This window comes from Myodes glareolus, chromosome 6 (assembly GCF_982192425.1).
Source record: "Myodes glareolus chromosome 6, mMyoGla1.1, whole genome shotgun sequence".
Lineage (NCBI taxonomy): Eukaryota > Metazoa > Chordata > Mammalia > Rodentia > Cricetidae > Myodes > Myodes glareolus.
Genome location: NC_142031.1, coordinates 4,900,324 through 4,921,812, shown reverse-complemented (window position 1 = coordinate 4,921,812; position 21,489 = coordinate 4,900,324). Strand labels below are relative to the sequence as shown.

At 43.9% G+C, this 21,489-nt stretch overlaps 1 protein-coding gene across 10 annotated transcripts in view; it reads right to left on the bottom strand.

Moving 5' to 3' along the window:
• The window catches only part of Camta1 (calmodulin binding transcription activator 1), an 832,857-nt gene extending 811,793 nt beyond the window's left edge, over nucleotides 1-21,064 (bottom strand). For all 10 annotated transcript variants that reach the window (XM_087906830.1, XM_087906831.1, XM_087906832.1 and 7 more), the window contains exon 1: nucleotides 20,941-21,064. In XM_087906830.1, coding sequence (XP_087762956.1) covers nucleotides 20,941-20,985 — 45 coding nt within the window. In that variant the 5' untranslated portion in view covers nucleotides 20,986-21,064. The remainder of the gene's footprint in view (nucleotides 1-20,940) is intronic.
• Between the last annotated feature and the right edge of the window lie 425 nt (nucleotides 21,065-21,489).

Genomic DNA, 21,489 nt, shown 5'->3' with positions numbered 1-21,489 from the left:
ACAACTTACATACAACACAATGAAACCAAGTTAGCAGAGAAAATGTCATTAAATCCCATGCATTCTATGTATTATCAGGACAAAAGAGCAGTCTTGTCCCTTTGTTTGTGTGACATAAAATACATCCAAACAGATTGACTTTTCATTCTCAACAACATCCTGATACAGATGGAGGAAGACACCTGCAATGGTCAGTGGCCTCAGGTATACACGCCTACTTTAGCAAGGGTGATCAGGGTGAGTTACAAGACAGCAATGCTAATGACATGAAAAGGGATCTATGTATGCCCCTAGTGTGGTGATACAGGTACCTGAAAAGCATGATCACATGATCACATCTTAACTTTCATCTGCAAAATCTCTTTCAAGCTTCCCAACACTGCAAGTTCCCATCCTACCACCTGCATCCAAAGGACCACCACTTGAAGCACTAATGTCTCCTAGTCACATTGTCCCTCCCTCCCTGTAGGGCACAAACTTCACGACGGACCTACTACAATCCCCACTCTGATGTTGACATCTTCATACAGTCTTAAACCTTGAGTGTGGGTGTACTTGCTTTACACCAGTATAGCTTTCATTTCCTGGTGAAACAAATTGTGACGTCTATCATCTTGCTACTCAGCTCTTCTTCATTGGCTGGTAGAGAAAAATGCCAAGTGGGAGAGGCCCGTTAACAGGAATGAGGGTAGCCTCCCACTAAGTGAATCCTCAGATGACCCTGGGAGCTTGGAAGCTGATCCTTCCCCATGAGAGCCCAGCCCTGACTAAAACACCGAAATGGCTGGTAAGTTCATGAGGCCCTAGGCACCACTTAGCCCCACCCTTCTGAACTTCAGACCCACAAAGAACCTTAGGGTAATAGCTGTCAGGTTCTAAGCGGCAGTTTGTGGTCATGTTTTGCAGCACCAGTAGATTAGCTATACAGCCACAGCCCAACAGGTACAGCTGCCCCGTTTTTGTTTATCTCCTTAAACAATCATTTCACTATCATTTCCTTCGATAATCTGCATTCACCATCAAAATTCATTTTTTTAATGAGGGTTTGGCCCTCATTTGAGTCTGTGCACCACTTACATGCCTGGTGCATGCAGAAGCCTAAGGAGGGTGTCAGATTCCTGGAACTGGCATTTCAGAAGGCTGTGATCTGTCTGCCATGTAGGTATTGAGAAACACCTGGGTCCTCTACAAGAGCAGCCAGTGCTCTTAACCACTGAACCACCTCTCCAGCCCTGTCACTAAAATTCTTCAAAGAATCACTCACCTATCTCTACTCCTCTCTCCTCTTCTGCTCTGATAGCAACATGACAACTATGACCCATTCCCAAGCCTCATACAGTGACCTCGCTTCCTGTGCAGCTTGCCTCTCTGCCCATTCATTCCCAGCCTCTGTTTATTCTCTTCCCCTTTCTACCCTCAAATGCCTTCTCTTTCCCCATGGCAACCTCAAGCACTACACAGAGTTTTCCTAATTCTTTTGCAATCATTCACTCTATCCAATCAAATTGCAGTTACTGCTCTGGATGGAGAGACACAACACTGAATCAGTCTAGCAAGGCTATGGCTTCTACGGAGTTTATGATTCCACAGAAACCTCCAAATGGACTCACCATTTTCCACGTTGCCCTGTGCCAAGACTGCCTGCCATGAACTTTAATGACAAAGTCCCCTTGCTGTCTGACAATGCCATGAAGAAACAAAATATGCTGGATTAAACCTTGGGCCCACATTTCCAATGTGGCTATGTGTGCACATACTTTTGTATCATCTTTCTCTTGCACTCATGTCTCACTTTGGCCTCTCCAAGTTGCTAGTAGATGTGGTTCAAAATCTAGGAGGCATTTTCTATCAAGGTCTACATTCATCCACTTATACAGTGTGTGTGTGTGTGTGTGTGTGAGAGAGAGAGAGAGAGAGAGAGAGAGAGAGAGAGAGCGAGCGTGTGCGCATACTAAGGCCCACTAGCTCTTTCTTCAATCAAACACTATCAAGAGTTCTTGTCAGGCATGGTTTTCTCTAGATACTGATCATCCCTGCTTTGCTCATCAGCTTATTTCTAAATAAATGACGTGAAATCCAGACACTCACACCCATCCTCCAGAAATATGTATGTAACTGAGGAAAAAGAAGAGTGAGCAAAGCAACTCCAAGGCTGTGAACAGAAAAGCAGAGTTTTGTGGCATCTGATAGCCAATGTGGACAGAGGAGAGACCAAGAAGGCGTATATGAGTCTCATCTAAACAGAAACCCAGAGTCAAGACAGGTAGAGCCATCAAGCACATGTGAGCTGGGGGCCCACATGCATTCTGGGGAAAGGGCACCCTTCTAGGTCAAGAGTAGATGTGTCCTTGTCTATAGCCATGAGAAAGTGCAGATCCCCCACACAATCATAATCTGAAAACTTGAGGGGCTGGAGAGATGGCCCAGTGGTTAAGAGCATTGCCTGCTCTTCCAAAGGTCCTGAGTTCAATTCCCGGCAACCACATGGTGTCTCACAACCATCTGAGGTGAGGTCTGGTGCCCTCTTCTGGCCTGCAGACATACACACAGACAGAATATTGTATACATAATAAATAAAAAAATAAAACTTGAACATGGTGTGTGCGTAGCTGAGCTGTATGTAAAGTGGAGCCAAAGAGCCCTCATTCGTTCCTTAAAGGAACCAACTTTATCCAATCGATTCTCCTCTTCTACTGAAAACAAAAATAAACTTTAAAAGTTACAGGGTCAGAATATAACCCAAAAATCTCTACATACCCAAAATACCAGCCCACCTGGTCACCCGGAACTCTTTCTATAATTCTCTCCACAGTTATGCTACACAAGCCCTCCAAAGTTTTCTCCAAAAGCCTTCACCCTCTCAAGTTAGCCTTCATTCTATATTACATCTGCCTTGAGAGCACTGAATTCCACCTGTAGTTCACATGACAACCTGACTAATATCAAGCTTCCCTCCATTCCTCCCACCACCCCAATTTGCTCTGTGAGGGCAGGAGTGGAGGCTGTCTGTCCTTTCCTGAGCTTTGCACAGACACTGTTATTATCTGCTGAGTAAATGACTTCACTCAAAAGAACAGTAACACATGCCCCACAGTAAATACAAGAATATCCTCTGCCTCCAACAACGTTCCACCTCCAATAATTAGACATAAACACACATACACAATATGTTCTTTATTAACCAGAATGCCAATTTTTTTCCTATAGAGGCAAACTACCAGCAAACTTTCAGATCAAAGGAACACACAGGCTGTAGCACAGCTGCTTGCTGTCGAATACTCTGCAAAGACAGTTCATTCACTGCCTTGATAAATCCAGGTAGCAGTATGCTTATAAGGTGAGATGCTCCACTTCCTGAGCTAAGCAGGAGTTACAAAGCATACAGGCAGATCCATCAGCAGGATTTTAACTCCCTAAATAGATACAGATTTAACATAATCTCAATTGCATTTTCTGTAGAAACTGGAAAGTTGATTCTAATATTCAAATAAACACAGGAATGTGTTATAGTCATAGCAATCCTAAAAAAGAACACAGCTGGAGGCTTGCAAACCCAGCACTCAGGATGCTGAAGCAGTAGGATTGCAGAGGCCAGCCTGGAGTACATCAAAATGTCCCTCAAAACAAAACAAATGCCATCTCATAAAGCTCTAGTCACAGGACAGACATGTGCAGGGAGAGCAAATGAGGACTGATGCGCCAGAAAAAAACCTTCACCTGACAGTCAAACCACTTTCAACAAGGGTAAGACACTTCAATGAGGAAAGAACAGTGTTTTTCGGCAATCAGTACCAAACAACTGGCAATGGACATCCACATAGAACTAGAAGCCTACCTCACACCACAAAACAAAAACTAACATGAAAATGAACCAGAAATCTAAACATGAGAGCTAATGCTACAAATTTAAGAAAGGATGGATGTAGGGTTTCATGACCCTGAATGAGGCCATGGTTTCCTAACTGTGACACCAACTGATAGATAGCACCTTACCAACTTGCAAAGTTCTATGCTTCAACAGACAATCAAGAAGATAAAAAGACAGCCCACTAAGTAGAAGAAAAGATCTGGTTAAGGACTGTTATTAAAAATATAGAAAAACTCTTACAACTCAGCAGGAAAAAAACTGACTCTACAAAAAATAAAAATCAGGCAGACACACATATGACCAACACCTATAAACAGACACCATCATCAGTAATCAGGGAAAAACAAATTAAAACTACAATGACTGTCAACTCCCATCTATAAGAACAGCAAAAGTAACAAAGATGGGCAATCAGTAGCAAGTGTTAGCAAGGGGAGAAACCGAAATCTTCAGCCCTGCTGGTGGGAGCACCAGGAGAGCAGCCACATTGCAGAGAATCCAGGTTAAGACCAAACTGTAAAACAGCACGTCCCCCTTAGGCATGCTACTCAAGAGAACAGAAAACATGCCTACACCAAACTTTTCCCAGGTTCCCAGCTGCAATTCCTAACAAGAAAGATACATGCTCACTCACTGGTGAACAGACACTCAGGATGTGGCAGACACTTACTTATAGGGTACGTGACACCCAGAAACATAAACTTCAGAGTATCATCCCAACAGAAACTTGACAGCCACACAGCACAAAACAGAGTCCAGAACAAACACACCAAGACAGGATACAGATTAGTAACTGCCCAAGTCATAAAACACAGAATGTCTCCAAAAACATACAAAATCTTATTTGTATTACTGTACAAAATGCTGGATTTCCTTGTGACATTTTCATACATATACGCAGTGTGCTTTGATTTCAGTAGGCTTTTCTTTCTGGAGTGATGAGAATGCTGTGGATTTATGCATTGGAGACTTCAGCATGATTGTTAATATACCAAAGAACAAAAATGGCCATAGAGTCTATGTGATGATATATGAAGTCTACCTTAACAAGGTTTATATATATATATATATATATATATATATATATATATATATATATGAATCAAGCCGGGTGTAGCAACACTTTTAATTCCAGCATTTAGGAAGTAGAGGTAGGAAGATCAGGAGTTCGAAGCCAGCTTTATATATATACAGAATTCTAGGACAGACTCAGCTCCCTGAGACCGTATCTCAAAAAAGGAAAAAGAAAAACACACACACACACACACACACACACACACACACAAAGAATCAATTCCTTTAACTACTGAGACTCCTTACACTTTCACCTTTTAAGCAGAGCACAATACTGAGCAAACTTCCCTGTATACAATCTACTCAATCACTACATCATAGTGATGTTTCATACATTATGAAACATCAATTGCTAAACCCCTCTAGATGTAGAAAGTTTACAGGCTCTCCTCTCCACCCCTTACAGTCTTCCAAAGTGTTCTTTCAAAGTCTTCAATTTGCTTTTGGTAATACTATCAGAAATCAGGAGAAGCAAGAGATAAGGGACAGTGAAGAGATGTGAAGGAAAGACCCAATGAGGTACACACAAGTGGCCACAGGCACTAAGACATCTGAGCTCTTCTCATACCCATTCTTGGGGCACTATTTTTAATTAGGTATATACATGTATGTGTGCATGTAGGTGTACAAAAGTGTGGTCGCCTGCAGAAGTTAGCAGCATCAGATTTCTAGAGCTGGAGTCACAGGCAGTTGTAAGCCATGTAACATGGGTGCTGGGAACCAAACCCTAGCCCTACTACAAGAGCAAATACAGCAAGCACTCAAGTGCAGAGCCATTTCTCCAGCATGTCTTCCATGTTTACCTAAGGATGCAGAACACCAACCACTAAGCTAACTGCCCACAACCAGGGGAAAGGAAATGAAGCCTACCCAAAGATCCGAACCATGAGACCTCAGCTGACACTGACACGCACCCCCAAAACACCTTACATACCTGTTAACACCCAAGGGCAAAGAATACACAAACCACTGTATGCTGGTTGTCCCCATTTTGCACACTCAAAGCACAAGCTTTGGATAGTCACAACACCCACCCACTAGTGATTTATTTCTCATACACCAAGGATGGTTAACCAAGCCCCTCCACCTCCAATCTGTAGATACAATGCACATTTCCCATTACATTTATTTGTTTGTTTGTTTGTAATGTGTGCCTTTGGCGAAGATCAGAAGATGACCTGCAGGAAGTCAGTTCTTTCCTTTTACCACGTGGTTCAGGGGACCAAATTCAGGTGGTCAGGCTTAGGGGCACACACCTTTATCCACTAAGCTGTCTTGCCAGCCCACAGTATCTTTTACACTGCTTGGTGGAGTCAATTTAAGGTGCCATGACCCCTGCAAGCACCATAACCCCTTCTCACAATCTCTTCTCTGCTTAACCCCTCTATGTAATTAGCAGGCCACTCATTCTAGCCCACCTCCACCAGGAAAAACACCTAACCTATGGACACAAAGCAGGCTTCAGTCTAATTCTGTCCTGAGCATTTCTGTACCTACGGAGCCATCAAAGGTGAAGTGAGATGATGGTGAGTACCAGAGTCAAGACATGCATGAGTCATGACTAGTGGCCACAGCAGGTGACACCTGCATGAATTCAAGCCAAGAAATGAATAAAGAAAGCTCAGTTGCTAGGGGAAAACAAAAAGACAACAGAAGAGACAGGGGCGTTGGCATGAAAACCAGGATCCCAGCTCAGCCCAAAGTGTCTCTAGAGAAAACCTCTAGTGCAGACACACCAGGGACAGTCCCAGACTATCTTGCTGCTTCACTAACTGTCCCAGAAACTCAGTCTCTGCTCCAGACTAGATCTGCCCCCACTTAGCCTGTCCTAAGTGGCTGGGTTTCTTACAACCCAAACTGTGCTAATTGGTTTTGAGATAAGACTTCACGTATGGCTGGTCTGGAACTCACTATAAAGACCTGGCTGGCTAACCTAGAACGCATTACAGGCTTAAAAATGAGACATCACCGTGGCTTTCTCTTCTTTTAAAAGATGGTAAAATATATCCAACACACAATTTACAGTTGTAGCCATTTTTGAACACGATTTGGTGGCAGTAAGTCAGTCCATGCACACTGTCCATCATTTATCACTGCTTACTTTTAGAACACTCAGAAAGACCACAGGTTTTTATTATTTTACTGAACCAACAGTTCTAACTCTTCACCAAATGGCAAGAGCAAGGAACCTCTGCAGGGTAGAACTGGCAGGATGCGCAGAAGGTAGCAAAGAGCAGTCCCTACAACTGGAGCACCAGAGCAGGTAATGGCATGGCATAACCAGAGGGCAGAGAAACTACAAATACCAAGAGGACAGATAAAGACAGATAAAGACTGACAGGGTGTGCTCGGGCAAGCTAAGAGGTCATCCCGTCACCACACTTGCACCAGAGGGCACTTGCACAAGCACCAATGTGCACTTGCACAAGCACTAGAATAATGTGACTGGTACAGAAAACAGATATCTCTTCCCACTGAAATACCTGCAGTAAATTCTGGGCTCTAAATTTGGTCAGGTAATCTATGATCAATTTCTAGAGGACCCCTAGAAAGAAAGACAAGTACTTCAAAAGCTCTGAGTACCCACTCACCACCTTTCCACTTGTTATAGCTTTCTTTTTCAGCACAAGAGCTTTCATCAATAAAATTAAATGAGGAAGAAACCTCCACCAAAGCTTTGTCAAAGCCAACAAACTCAGCCAGCATATTTCATAACAGCAGAGATGAAAGGACAAGGCAAGGAATATTTACAAGAACACCAGGAACTTAAACTTGCCCCCCTGTATCTTTCAGTATAAAAGAAACTCAAAAAGTGAATTATGTTCAAGGCCTCCCGAAACTGCCGACCTGGAGAACCCGGCCGGAGATTGTGTCCAAGTAAAAACACTATACTATTGATTGCTGTAGACCACGGCAACTCCCCAACCCACGAGTTTAACAGGAAGAGTCTGTGTTTACTGAATTACTGGCAATCAATACATTTTAATAACACTTAATCAACGCCAAAAAACATAGTTAAATTAATATAAATACTATCTTGAACATACATATCTGAAGTCAGCAAATACTTTTTCAACTGCAAATATATATATATTCCAAAACTATAAACCCTTATCCATATCTAAAGACAGAGGATACTTAAGAAGACTGAGTGTTTCAGTGTTGACATCTTCATTAAAATCTTACAATATTTTACTTTCTTGAATGTAAATATGATGTGGTGGGGGGCTCTATGAACAGCAAGCAGAAAGGAGGTAGAACAAAGGCTATACTTCAAATTCCCCTTACGTGGTTTGAGCCTACAAATTTATTCTTGACCTGGTATTGGCATTTCAAAAGGAAAGGTTTCACAAAGCGGTCTAGTATCAGCAAAGTGAACTACATATATATATCCACTTTCTTATCATCAGGGGACAAAATGGGTAGAACTTTCAGAGGTCATTTTTAGGACAGCCCTTTATATCCATCACGACAATCTCCTCACAATCTTTATTAACTAACTCATGTCACAGAGCTGAAGTGTGGGAAAGACACAATGAGAAGAGCCAAAATCAAAAATAATGAATGGATGGGAACTGTCTGATAAAGACAAGAGGTAAGGAGGCCAAAGAGAGAGGCTTTTGCCTCCTGGCCGCAAAAGTAACAGCGAAGTCAGCAGAAACGTCTGTTGGTGGGGCTCCTTAGTTCACAATCAGCCCTGCTACTTTCGGAAAGGAAGAACAGCACTACCCAGGAACCAAAGGGACTTGTTAAAAACCTCTGGGGTTGTGACCAGAGGACTAGCCTATCACTGCTTGATTCAGGGTAGGTCAAGAATAATAAATAATGCCAATGCCTTGAGGCCTGTCCAGTAAGTGCGGTCTAATCATTACAGTCCCCAACTTTTCAGAAATCCTACAGTTTTGAAAATTATGAAATTTTACTTTTAAATAATTCTTTCTTGGGGTCAGTAATATGGCTCAGTCAGTCACTTTCCACCAAGCCTGATGGACCAGAGTTTGAGCCCAGCAAGTGTAACAGGATTTCTTTAAATTTCTAGCCCCCAAATCATGACACGGAGACTTATTCTTAATTATGAATGTTTGACCTTAACTTAGGCTTGTTTTTAGCTACTTTTTTTTTTCCTTTAACTTAAATTAACCCATTTCTGTTAATCTATGTGTTGCCCTGAGGCTCGTTTACCTCATCTACATCCTGTCTACCCTGCTTTTTTCTGATTCCGGGTGGCTGCCTCCCCATCCTTTCTTTCTTCCCACCAGCCTCGCCTAGCCCTCCTGTCTAGCTATTGGCAGTTCATCTTTTTATTAGACCATTCAAGTGCCTCGGGCAGGCAAGGTAAAACAGCAACACATTTTTACACAATTAAACAAATTCAGCATAAAGAAAAGCAACACACCTTTACATAGTTAAAAAGATGTAACACATTGTGACATAGTTAAACAATTATTCTACAACACAAGCAAATGTAACACATTTTTACTTTATTCAACTAATATTCTAGGCTAGGTGGTGGCGGCACACATCTTTAATCCCAGAGGAAGGCAGAGGAAGGAAGTTTTCTGTGAGTTCAAGGCCAGCCACAATAAGCAAGTTGTCCCCTCACCTACCCACGTCTCCCCCTACCATATAAATAAATATTTAAAGGGGGGGGGGAGCCTGGGCTAGAGGCTAGAGAGTTGGCTAGGCTAGGCAGTTGAGAGCACATACTGCTCTTAATGGACTCTAGATTAGTTCCCAGCACCATGACAGTGTCTCACAACCACCTGTAACTCCAATCCAACAGGTTCCAGCATCCTCTTTGGGCCTCCAAAGGCTTAGCACGCGTTCTCATGCATGTAAGTCTGTGTGCGCACTCACGTGCACGCATGCACACACACACACATAACTAAGCATATAGTCTTTAAAAAACAATCCCTAGGGCTGGAGAAATGGCTCAGTGGTTAAGAACACAGACTGTTCTTCCAGAGGACCCAGGTTTGATTCCCACATCCTCATGTTATTGACAACTCTCTATATAACTAGAGTTCCGGGGATCCAAAGCACTCTTCTGGTTTCCACGGGCACCAAGGCACAGAAGTTGGTACAGACACAAACACACATGCAGGAAAAACCAAAACACAGAAAATTTAAAATTTTAAGAATAAAATTTAAATAAAAAATAATTCAGACTGGAGAGATGGCTCAGTGGTTAGTCACATAGGATGCTCTTCCAAAGGACCTGGGTTAAATTGCCAGCACCCACATGGCAGATTAAAACTGTCAATAACTCCAGTTCCAGGGAATCTAATACTCTCTTACCAATGCATTAATTAAATGCAATACGTAAATAAAATTAAATAAATTTAAAAAATAAAATTGCATCTTATTATAAAGATAAGTAAGTAAATGAACTGAATTAATGAATGAATGAATAGAAGGAATTCCTATCTTCAACATTACAAATAAGACTAGGGGTGTAGTTGAGTGGTAGAGCATTTGTTAGTATCCACAGAGCCCTACGTCTTACTTCCAGTATTTCAAGAGGGAAAGTTATATTCATACAATTATTTTTACACAAATTTTATATATATACACATACACAATCATATGCACATAAGAATAATATACTATCTCATAAATATATTACATTTAAATAATGTAATAATGTAATATTTCAACTCTTAAGAAAAATAAAAAATGTCATATGTGCTTTCAAATGCATCTCCAGAAGTGAAATGATTTCTTCCCCCTTAGTACATATACAAAAAATATATAAATTTAAAAAAAAAACCTGGCTCACAGATAAGTCTGTTACTATCAGACAACTCAGTTCAACATAAAGGCACATGAAGCTCCAGCTGTTTAAGGACACAAGGAGCTAGATGTATCTGTGAGTTGTCACATGGATTAAAATGTTATCCCAGGGGTCTGTGGAGGCAATTCAGTCAGTAAAGTGCTTTTGTACCCATGTAAAAACTAGGTGCAACAGCATACTTCCATCACTGGGAAGTAGATACAGGTGGCTCCTTGGGGCTTTCTGACCTGCCATTCCAGCCAGTGAGTTCCAGCCTAATGACAGAACTGCCCCCAAAGAGCTGGAAGACACCACACCAAAAGCTAACTTCTGATCTGATCCCCATATACATTAATTGCTTACTTAAAATTTTTATTTATATGTGGGAGGCATGTGGAGGCCAGAGGACAACTTGCTGGAGTCAATTCCCTTTCTATCACATGTTTTACAGGGACCTGGTCCATCAGCTCAGTTGCAAGCACTCTTATTCACTAAGACATCCTGCTGACCCTAAAAAAGGAGAATTTAATGGTAGAATGCTGTCATTTTCAGAACTGTTTACCTCTATAGGATCTGAAAAGTGAGCTGTGATGATCAGGGCTTACACATGCATACACAAAACAAAGATTAATTTTTAAAAATCCATAATAAGATAACATTGGCAAAGCCTTGAGTTCAATACACACACACACACACACACAAGTTTAAGAAAAAGATGGGTATTAAGAGAAATGAATGCAGTTCTGATCATCAACTCTAACCATGAACTGAGCTAAAACGGTACTGCCTAAAAGTAACACTGATATTTCTAAATGTCCTTAGCAATTAAATATTCAGAAAGTCAGTGAAGACTCAAGAAAGCAGAAAAAAAAATTAACTTGTTTACAGCTAACCATTCATCAGCCACAGGCATGAAAAATGCCAGAAGCCTCCACCTTGGCCCTGCAGAGAAAAACTCGAATAAGAGTTTTCCAAGACTGTATTCACTGGGTTAAATTACAAGCAGTAACCTCCCTGAAGGAGAAGCTACAGTCCACAACTACATGAGTGTACAATACAGAGAACTGAAATCTGACTCTAATTCAAGGAATGCTATGCCTTCCACAACATCAGCATATCAAAGACAGAAACGTTAAAACTATAAAAATAATCAAGTCATTTGATGTTTTTCTAGAGTAACTGAATGCTCAAAGAAGTCCAAATGCATTCCAATAGGAACATAATCTGATCCCCAGGCTTAACCTCTTTGAAATGAAGTAGAATCCTCTAAATCAGCAAATGACAAAATAAATATCCTTTGTAACAAAGGAAACATAGCAAAGCGCTCTAACCTTCTAGAAAGAACAAAAATTTTATATCAATATGTTCACAACATAGCTCTACACAAAAACCATGAACTAATTAAAACTGCTGCCTTAGATCTCAAGCTGTCTGGCCAGCAACCCTGCCCAAACTGAACTGCAGACCAGCAGGAGCAACTACAGCAGTATCAAAACAACTGTGGCATCTCATCTTCTAGCTTTCATGGTTGACTTATGAACTGACTGGTGGTAAAATGATTTGTGAATATGCCAGTTTAGGAATACAAAACAAAAAATGGAAGCATAAAATTCATGAATGAAAATGCTGACATCATAGCTCAGCTCTCAGAGCAGGGGGATACAAGGAAGTGTGTGTGCATTTATCTTCTGGAATGTTAAATCACCAAAGTCACTTAATAAAGAAGGTTCACAAAACAGCCCTTCCCTGCTCATAATGAAGGGAGAGGACAACAGAAAAACCATTTTAGCTTTAGCCCAGGAATGACATGCATATGGCACAGACAAGCACCGCTTATGAGTGAGTGAACCATTTCAGGTTATTAGAGTTAGTACATAGCACTTCGTAAAGGTGTGTGTGCGTGTGTGTTTAGGTGTTTAAATAAGCAGGATATAATCTCCATCCCCATCATAAACCGTTTTCCCACTTGGGGCTGAAGAGATGGCTTAGCAGTTGAGAGCACTTGCTGTTCTTCCCGAGGACAAGAGTGGGGTTCCCAGCATCCACATTAGGCAGCTCACATCTCTTGTACCTACATGCATACACACACAGCCACACACATATATAAACAAATAATACAATAAACCTTTAAAAAAACCTTTCTCCCACGATGTGGCCTACCATCCACAAAAAGCATGTGAAAGCAACAAGAGCAGACTGGCTTGCTCTGCCACACACACTGATCATAAGTAATTCTAAACATAGCAGTAAAACTCACAAGCCTGCAGAACTGCTTAGATTTTTAGGATAGGGAAAAGATGCTTTTATGGAATGATGTAACGTAAACTACTATCACAAAACTTTGATTCATTCAGGACTATTAAAGCAGCTAGAAATGAGACATCACATTTTTCATCTTTGGGCAGAACTGAAATACTAAAATAAAAACTCTGTAAAGTTTAGATACAATTTTCTAAAACCCTTCTATTCAAGACACTTAAGACACCAATTCTAGATCCCTAATGTTAAGATTATTACATCCTTAGAAAACAGCAGCGGCCTCAGAGCCTTCGTGACCTCTACAAAGCACAGACAACAAGGACAGTCTCACTAACCATCTGCACAGCTTAAAATAGCCATTCACCAAAATGGATTTTTTTTAATTTAAGCAATAAACAATTCTGCCAATAAACATTTTGAAAAGGAGATCTTATTAAGTTAAAATGCAAACATGCCAGTTTTATCTACAGATCTGGAATGCTGGCGATCACCTCAACTTCCACAAGCATCTTTGATAGAACACCACTACCCCCTTGTGGATTCAAAATAAAAATTCTTATCTTGAATTTAGTTCTGAAATGTTCCATTCTGCTGAACTTCCACCAAACTTTAGATTTTCTTCACTAAAAACTATTTTATCTCAAGTACTTTCTAAAACGGGAAAAACACACTTTAAGATCACCAAGGCTTTTTTTTTAAGATCACCAACTTTGTGGTGGAAACAGGCACTCGACTGTTACAGAGTATCAATTACATTTCCAATTACTACCTTAAGGCTGTCTTAATCATTAACCGCTAATTTTATCATTCTTGTAGCTTTGTGCTGCCTATGATTTCAAACTTCATACCAATTTCTTATAATTTCCACCAAAGGGTTTGATATTCAACTGCCTCAAAAATCAAAGGGATAACAGACTCTTCAGAAAGGGACTAAAACCAAGTCTAAATTTACAAAGACAGAAATTCCTTACTTAACTCAACTGACTTCAGAAATAATTCTTGGCAGTCTCAACCAACCCTGATAAAAGAAAACTATAACACATTTTTTTAAAAATAGAAACAAGGGGTGTGAGCTGTTTTTTTCAGTTGAAAGAACACCTCTGAACCAACCATGAATGCACGCCTGCAATCCCAGAACCTGGTTGGCAGATCAGAAACTCAAGGTCATTCTCAACTACACAGTCATATTCAAGGCCAGCCTGGGCTACGTGAGACTTTGCCCCCACTAGAGAGAGAGAGAGAGAAAGAGAGAGAGAGAGAGAGAGAGAGAGAGAGAGAGAGAGAGAGAGAGAGAGAGAGAGAGAGAGAGAAACATGGAGGAACAAAGATGGTGATGAAGAGTGCATCCTGGAAGCATCACATAGGAACAAATCTTACTAGTGAAGATTAAAAAGGCTGACATACCTGGTTTCTCCATCCTGACAGACACTAGCTAGGTTTTTCAACAGTGTGCAACTGACATGGACAAAGAGTACACACTGTCACAGCAGTCTCCAACCCATTCTCAACACATGGAGAACTCATAAGAGGACACCATAATTAACTGTTGCCAGCAAACATTAGGTGGGAATACAGTAGAAAAATTAAGGCATTAGGTAGGTGGTAACTGATGAGGAAAAGTGGACAGACACTGAACAGTCTACTAGAAAGGATGCAAAGGCCATTCCGAATACATAACCAAAGACAGACTAAATACAGCAGGAGCAATCAGAACTAGTCTTCAGGATAGACTGCTTTGCTTGGGATTATTTTGTTACTGTTACTGTTTCTGGATGTTGTTCTGGGGGGGGGGGAATAAAGAGAGGTATTTTGGTTGGTAGGATGAAGTAAAACATAATGTCACTAACTTTGTCTCTAAGCACTGCCATGCTTGCCATTTCTTTCAAGGCACAACACAGTACACGCAAAGCTACCCTGTAGAAAACAGAGGGAAGAAGACAGGCCAGGCCAGAACACCTCCTTCAAAGTCACCCTGTGCTAACAGCTTCAGGGAGGGGCCTAGCTCAATCTAATGGGGGGAAAGTGACTAAACTAAATGAGCAAAGGACTCATGTACAACAAAACATGCAACTATATCAAGAATGCGCAGAACACTGGGATGAGTACAAAAGAACCATTAAAACAAAAGATACCTCAGTCCCTGCATCTTATGTCAACCATTTGAAAATTAAAGTTCATTCCTCTTAAAAGAGAGTAAAGTGGAGATTAATGTGACTGGCTGGTCTCTCCACACTGGGGTACATAGTATTTCTTTTTAAGTTAAGAACAAGGCTTTTTAAATGCTCAAAAAGCATTACCAGTTTTTCCAGGAGACCCATGCAAGCAGTAATTCTCAAAACAGAGAAAGGGAACCTGGAAATAGTGCCTCAACACACTGATGGGTGATATTTACTATGAAGAACAGTAGGCTGTTGCTGAATGTCTACACACATCCTCACATATGACAAATACTACAAAGTGGCACACCATCTCCATCTTCTAATGGCAATGCTAACAACCACAGGTTAACTGAGTACTACACCCATAATGGCATAAACAAAAGGATATGACTGTGTCTGGGCAGCCTTGACCCTAAACCTGAGCAGAACAGAGAGAGGAGGGTGAGCAGGCAGGCAGGCAGGCACCCCTTTCTAAAGTAAGTTGGACAAAGAATTAGAACACCTCTACCCTCACCCCATACATCAGATTGCAACACAGCACAGAGTGAGGCAGAGGAGTTCTAAGAGAGGGTCCCAACTTTCTGCAAACAAAAGTTCCCAATGACTGGTATAGTTATTAACTATATCCAAAGAATTGTACTGCAATCTAACCAGAGACAGAAAAAAAGACAGATTAATTCAGCAAAAACAAATTCCCAAAATCCTACACGGGGACGTTCAGTAATCTGAAGGACAGCACTTCACTCAGACTCCGATTATAAATACCTCTATCCCCTTGCTGGGACTTAGATCCCATGCCACCCACCTATTCTACAGGCACAGAAGGGGAAAAGGAGGTAGAACCTGAGTTGTCCAGAACAATAAGCAAAGTATGATGACTCCGTAAGATACAAACTATTAAAGATGGACCATGCAATAGAAATGCAAAGAGATACATTATTACTTGTCACCACAAAACAATCAGTAGACAAAGGGACAGCCATTCACAGACTGGAAGGGTTGCCACAGGAGTGACAGCTACAGACATGGCTTCTTCAGCCTCTGTGGAGGGAAAACCTGACTTGGGAGAGGAAAAGAATGAGCACACTTCAGATTAACTTTGATCAATGTCAACATCATGATGTACACCTCATCTGCACCCAAAAAGAATCAGGTTTTAGTAAAAAAGAAAAGAAAGATACAAATAACAGCACTATCAAACAGCATAAAGAGTTAGAAGTCACATAATAAGCTAGTAACTATGTCGGCTCTGGCCTTGGAGTGGTGGCCACACTTAGGCATTAGATTCAGATAACTGAAGAGCAAACAGAGTGAAGGCTTATCCAGTGCTTAATACATGAGCCAAGGAGATCATAAGAAAAGAATGCTTTTCTAAAAGCTCTTTACGTAAAAATGATCTCTTATGTATAAATGCTATGTTCCATGCATATGATACCTGTATGCAATGCTGCTGTTCTAATGTATACTAAACATTCCGATCACATATCTAAATTACCTAAAAGTTATAGCTAGACAGTCACACTAAGAGTGACTACTTTCTTATATGTGCACACACACAAACCCAAACCCCACAGCCTAGAGGAAAGCCGCAAAACACCTCTCCCAGTACACCCTCTATCCTCTTCACCTCCCCCATTCCTCCAGGATGGAAGGGAAAAGCTCCACAGGAAAGCACACTATTGAAGTATTTTTTGTAAGATTACAATACACAAAAATTAAAATTCAGAAAAGTTTATAAGACTTTATTAAAGTCAAGTATAGATAAAGTAACATGTCATTTATAAAAAAGGCTAACAAGATTCACTACGGTCTCAGGCAAAAGTCACTAAACCCTGCAGTTTCTTGCACACAACAAACATCCAGGAAAGGGCTCCAGAGTGAACAGCTGAGTGAAGGAGGGCAGACACAACAATGACGTCAAAAGAGCAGATACTAAGATGCTACCAAAGACTCAATAGGCCAACTGCAGGAGGCCAAGCATGTGAGAACCCTCTTCTATTCCTGGTCCCATAAGATGCAAAGGGAATGTTCTCGAAGCTGTCATGAATAAGACATAAGGAATGGGCCAAAGTCATGAACAGGGTGTAGGGAATGGCTCAGGAGTGGTTACCTCAAGATCAGAAAGAATTCAAATCCATCTGGCACCCAGACTAACACCTAGTAAACAAAGGTAAACTGTTCCATTCTCATTCTATAAAGGGCCATTTCAGGGAGAAAACCCAAACTCACCAGGGCCTGAAAACTAAAGAAACAGAAAATGGGGCTGAGCAGGGCATGGCACACCCTGCTTGTGACTCCAGCATTCAGAAGGCTGAGGCATGAGGACTGATCCCCAAGTTCAAGGCCAAACTGTTGTACAACAACAAACTCTAGGCTAGCCTGAGCTACAAAACATGACCTGTCTCAAAAAGACATAATATTCAATTTTTTGATAAAGTAAAAAGAATGAAGAGGTGGCTAAATATGACATAAACTCACCTCCAAGAGCAAGAGGGATGCTAGTCTTTTGAAAAGGGAAAGCTGACCCCATCTGACCTTGAGGAGAGGTTGCTGTCCACATGTCAACATGCAGAATTCACTGAAAGGTGAGATAGAGAAACCCAACAATTCCCAGAAACAGGGTGAGTCAGGTCTTCAAAGGGACAAGAGAAAAGATCATCTGGCCTTTCCCAAAATGCTGGTGAATGAGAGATGGAAGGGGAAGTCATGTTCGCATAGAAAGACGCAAAGGAAAAAGAGCAAAGTGACTAAGGAAACCAGAGTAACCCGGCCAACTGCATGAGAAAACCCTGCAGAGGGCAGGAGGAAAGCACTGATTCCTAACCACCCAGAGCCCAGCCACAGCCACACCATAAGCGCCTGCTCATTCAACTTTGACAAGCAGCTGGACCTTCATTACCTCACCTTGCTCAGTCCCCATGTGTGGCACCCTGCTGGACAGGACAACTCCCAAAGGTGGTTGGTGGCCTGGAGAAGGGCACAGAAGAGCCAGCACCAGAAACAAGATGACTCTCCTGGATCTATGCCAACATACGTAGCAGGTATTCCACTCTTCATTTTTCCAAGGCTCACTAACACCCCTAGAAACAAGCAAGCCCCCTAAGCTGACGAGCGGTACAGGATGAAAACAGCCTAAAAGGGGAAGACACACAGACACACCCAGGAAAATCAGACCAAAAGCTTTACTTTCTGGCGGTGGGTACCATGCTGAAAAGCAAAACCAGAGTCAACTAAGACATCTCCTTATTTGGGAAATCAAGGTAGAGGGCTCCCTTACTAGGAAAGTGTACAAAGGCACGTGTGCACACACACAGAGCTGGATGCAGGGTGAGGCTCCACACAAGTAAGACTTAACTGCTGAGGGAAATGCAAGAGACAGGGCAGTGAGGCACCTGAACAGAACCAGGGCTGCTGAACTCTCAACACTCACCAGCCCCAGAGAGAAGAACCTGGAAAAACCCTGCCACCTTCCCAGGAAGTGGCAAGCACTTTTCCAACGGTACCTTTTCCTAATTTCACGGCGTCTCTCACTTCATTGGCTGAAATACAACAGGGACATACTTAAGGACATCAGCTCCCAGTTCTATCAGGGAGAAGCAGCTTTTTCTCCATTTCCTATCATTTTCCCAATACATGGGAAATCTTTCTCCTACACAGCAGTTTTAAAAAAAAAATCAAGACAACAACTTTTACTCCCCACAGAATCAAGCCGAGAATACCATCCCTAGATACCAAATGGAAAAGTATGGGCACTCATCGGCAAGCACTCCACACAGGGGAGATATGGTGACCGCTCTGGGTGGCATTCTGCTTATTCAGTACAATACAAATGACAAATGACGGAGTGGTAAGAAATGGCATTTATCAACGATACTTCTGTTTCTTCTAAGCCTGAAGTCACCAACAACATATTTGGATATGTATATATAAACACACAAGCTTGCAGGTTAACAGTTCTCACACACACTGAGCAAAGAGCTGTCACCTGACCCTTTGAACTTCCTCTCCATGTACGAATGTGACTGCATGTATGCACAAAGTGGTTTGTGTCTTCAACAATTGTGCAGGGAGGGCATCACAAGCTCTGTGATGCCAAAGAAAACCAGAACAGCAAAAAAGAGAGACATTTCCTCTTTGTCTGAAAGGTACAAGATCCAAAGAAATGTTTTGATCCCACTAGAGACATACCAGGGCAAAGGAAGGTTCTGGTACCACAAGGAGCACACAAGCTACCTCTTCTCAAATGGCATGTGGGCGACAAGGGTGTCGACACTCCCTATTCTGGATAGAAAGGCATATGGCTTCTCCTTACCCAGCCAACATGAATACAATTTGAGAAAATTAGAAAAAGTCAAGGTAACAGGCTCACTAAATATGGCTGACTGGGAAACAGAAGCCATAAGGAGGATATGAGTTCTCTCAAAAAAAAAAAAAAATGGTTTTGAAGTTTATTTCCAAGAAAGATTCAAAGACTTCTTGAGTGGGACGCATAAAGTATGGTTCTTACTGCTCAGAAAACAGACATCAGAACACAAAATTCAAGGGCACATGACCCTTCTCCCAGTGGGGTACTGTTAATTGGTGAAGGGTGCCCCCTAAGATCCAAGAGTGAACGGGAAGCCACAGATCCTTGTTTTCTTTCGAGAAAGGAGTAATCGCTGAGGTCTCTTTTCACTCAAGTGGTAGGGCACATCGGAAGCCCTGGCTGCCCTACATCTTACTGGGGCGCCCACCCTGGCCCAGACAGGGAACTCCAAGGAGAGAGGCAGACAGCGGAGGAGAGGTGCACTGGAGCGTCCGGTTTTCCCCACGAGAAAGAGGGCAACTCGAAGGGTATTCAGGAAATGAGCTCACCCTAACCCAGGAAAGTGTGCGGAGAGTGGAGATCTGGAAAAAGTGTCTGCCTTCCTATGAAGAAATGACTTCAGGGCTGCACAGGGCCCCACGAGCCACTGGGCGAGCAAAGAAGAAAGAAGAGCATGGGTAAGCCCGAGTCCCCTTGTCCTGGCGAAGAAGGGTAAACCCGGCGTGCCGAGGCTCCGCGGCCCCACGGGAGTCCCCGGAAAAGGGGGACAGGCTCGCACGGAACCCTCCGTGCTCGGCGAGGAACGGGGTCACCGAAGGTAAAGGGCAAGGCAGTGTGGAGACCCCACCCTCTCGGCAGAGAGGGTGCAAGGGCAAGAGTGGAAGAGCACGCCGTGAGGGGCGGGGAGGCCGCACGAGGCCCCCGGCCCTGCTGGGGGAGGGGTCGCCCGGGGCCTCGACCGAGGGGCGCTCGGCACGAGGAGGGCCCCCTGGCGGGGACCCGCGCGGGGACACCCCCCACGCCGGCGCTAGGAGGCGCCTCGCGGCCCGTGGGGGGCTGTGGAGGGGAACGTCCGGCCCTGACGCCGCCACGGCCGCCGGCACGGATGACCGCGAGACCCCGCGGGTCGGGAAACTTTCCTCCCCGCGGCTCCCTCACGCCCTGGCCGGCGCGGCGGGAATGCCCCGGTCCGGGTGCGGGAGGTGCCACGGCTCCTCCTCCTCCCTGGGCCCGGCCCCCGCCCCGCGCACCCCCGCGAGCCCCCCGCCCCGGCCTGCCGCCCCCGGGGCTGGGTGCGGGGCGCCGCGCTCGGCCGGCCCGCGAGTCACCTCAGGACTCGGCCGCGCTCCGCCCCCCCCACCCTGCCGGCGCCCTCCCCGCGCCCGCCGCGCCCCCGCGCTCGCGCCCCGCGCCGCCGATGCCCGGGATGTCCGGCGCGGCCCCGGGCCCGCCGCACCGCCGCCACCCTGACAGCCCCGGGCCCTGGCGCTCCGGCTCTCACCTTCCGGCTTGTTTTCGGCAGCCATTTCCCCTCCGCGCGCCACATCCTCCTCCTCCTCGCGACCGGGACCCCGAGCGCGCGCCTCGTACCGCCGCCGCCGCCGGCCCAGCCACCCCGCCGCCGCCGCGCACCCGCCCTGGCCCCGCCCCGCGGCCCACGCACAGCGTCCATTGGGTAGTGCGACTGCCAGTCACGGCTCTTGTGACCAATCGGACTGCACCAGGGGTCTCACTACTCTCCGGGAGGAGCGTCCTATTCACCCAGCCCATTGGCTGATCACCACCGCACCGACTAATGTGATTGGTCTGGAATCAACGCCCCCTCCCCACCCACTCCCAGGAAAACCCGCCCTCCAGATCTAAACAAAGCTTCCTAGTGGCCAGAGCCCGCAAGGATGGTCCAATCAGGACGAGCCTGACACGGAATATTTCCTCGAGGCCGAGACGTAGTGTTTTGATTGGGCGTCACAACAGTGTTTCCCAAGCCGTCCAGACCAATCAAAGGGGGTTCCCGGAACTCGGGAACGGCTGTGGGAAGCTCCGCCCCCCA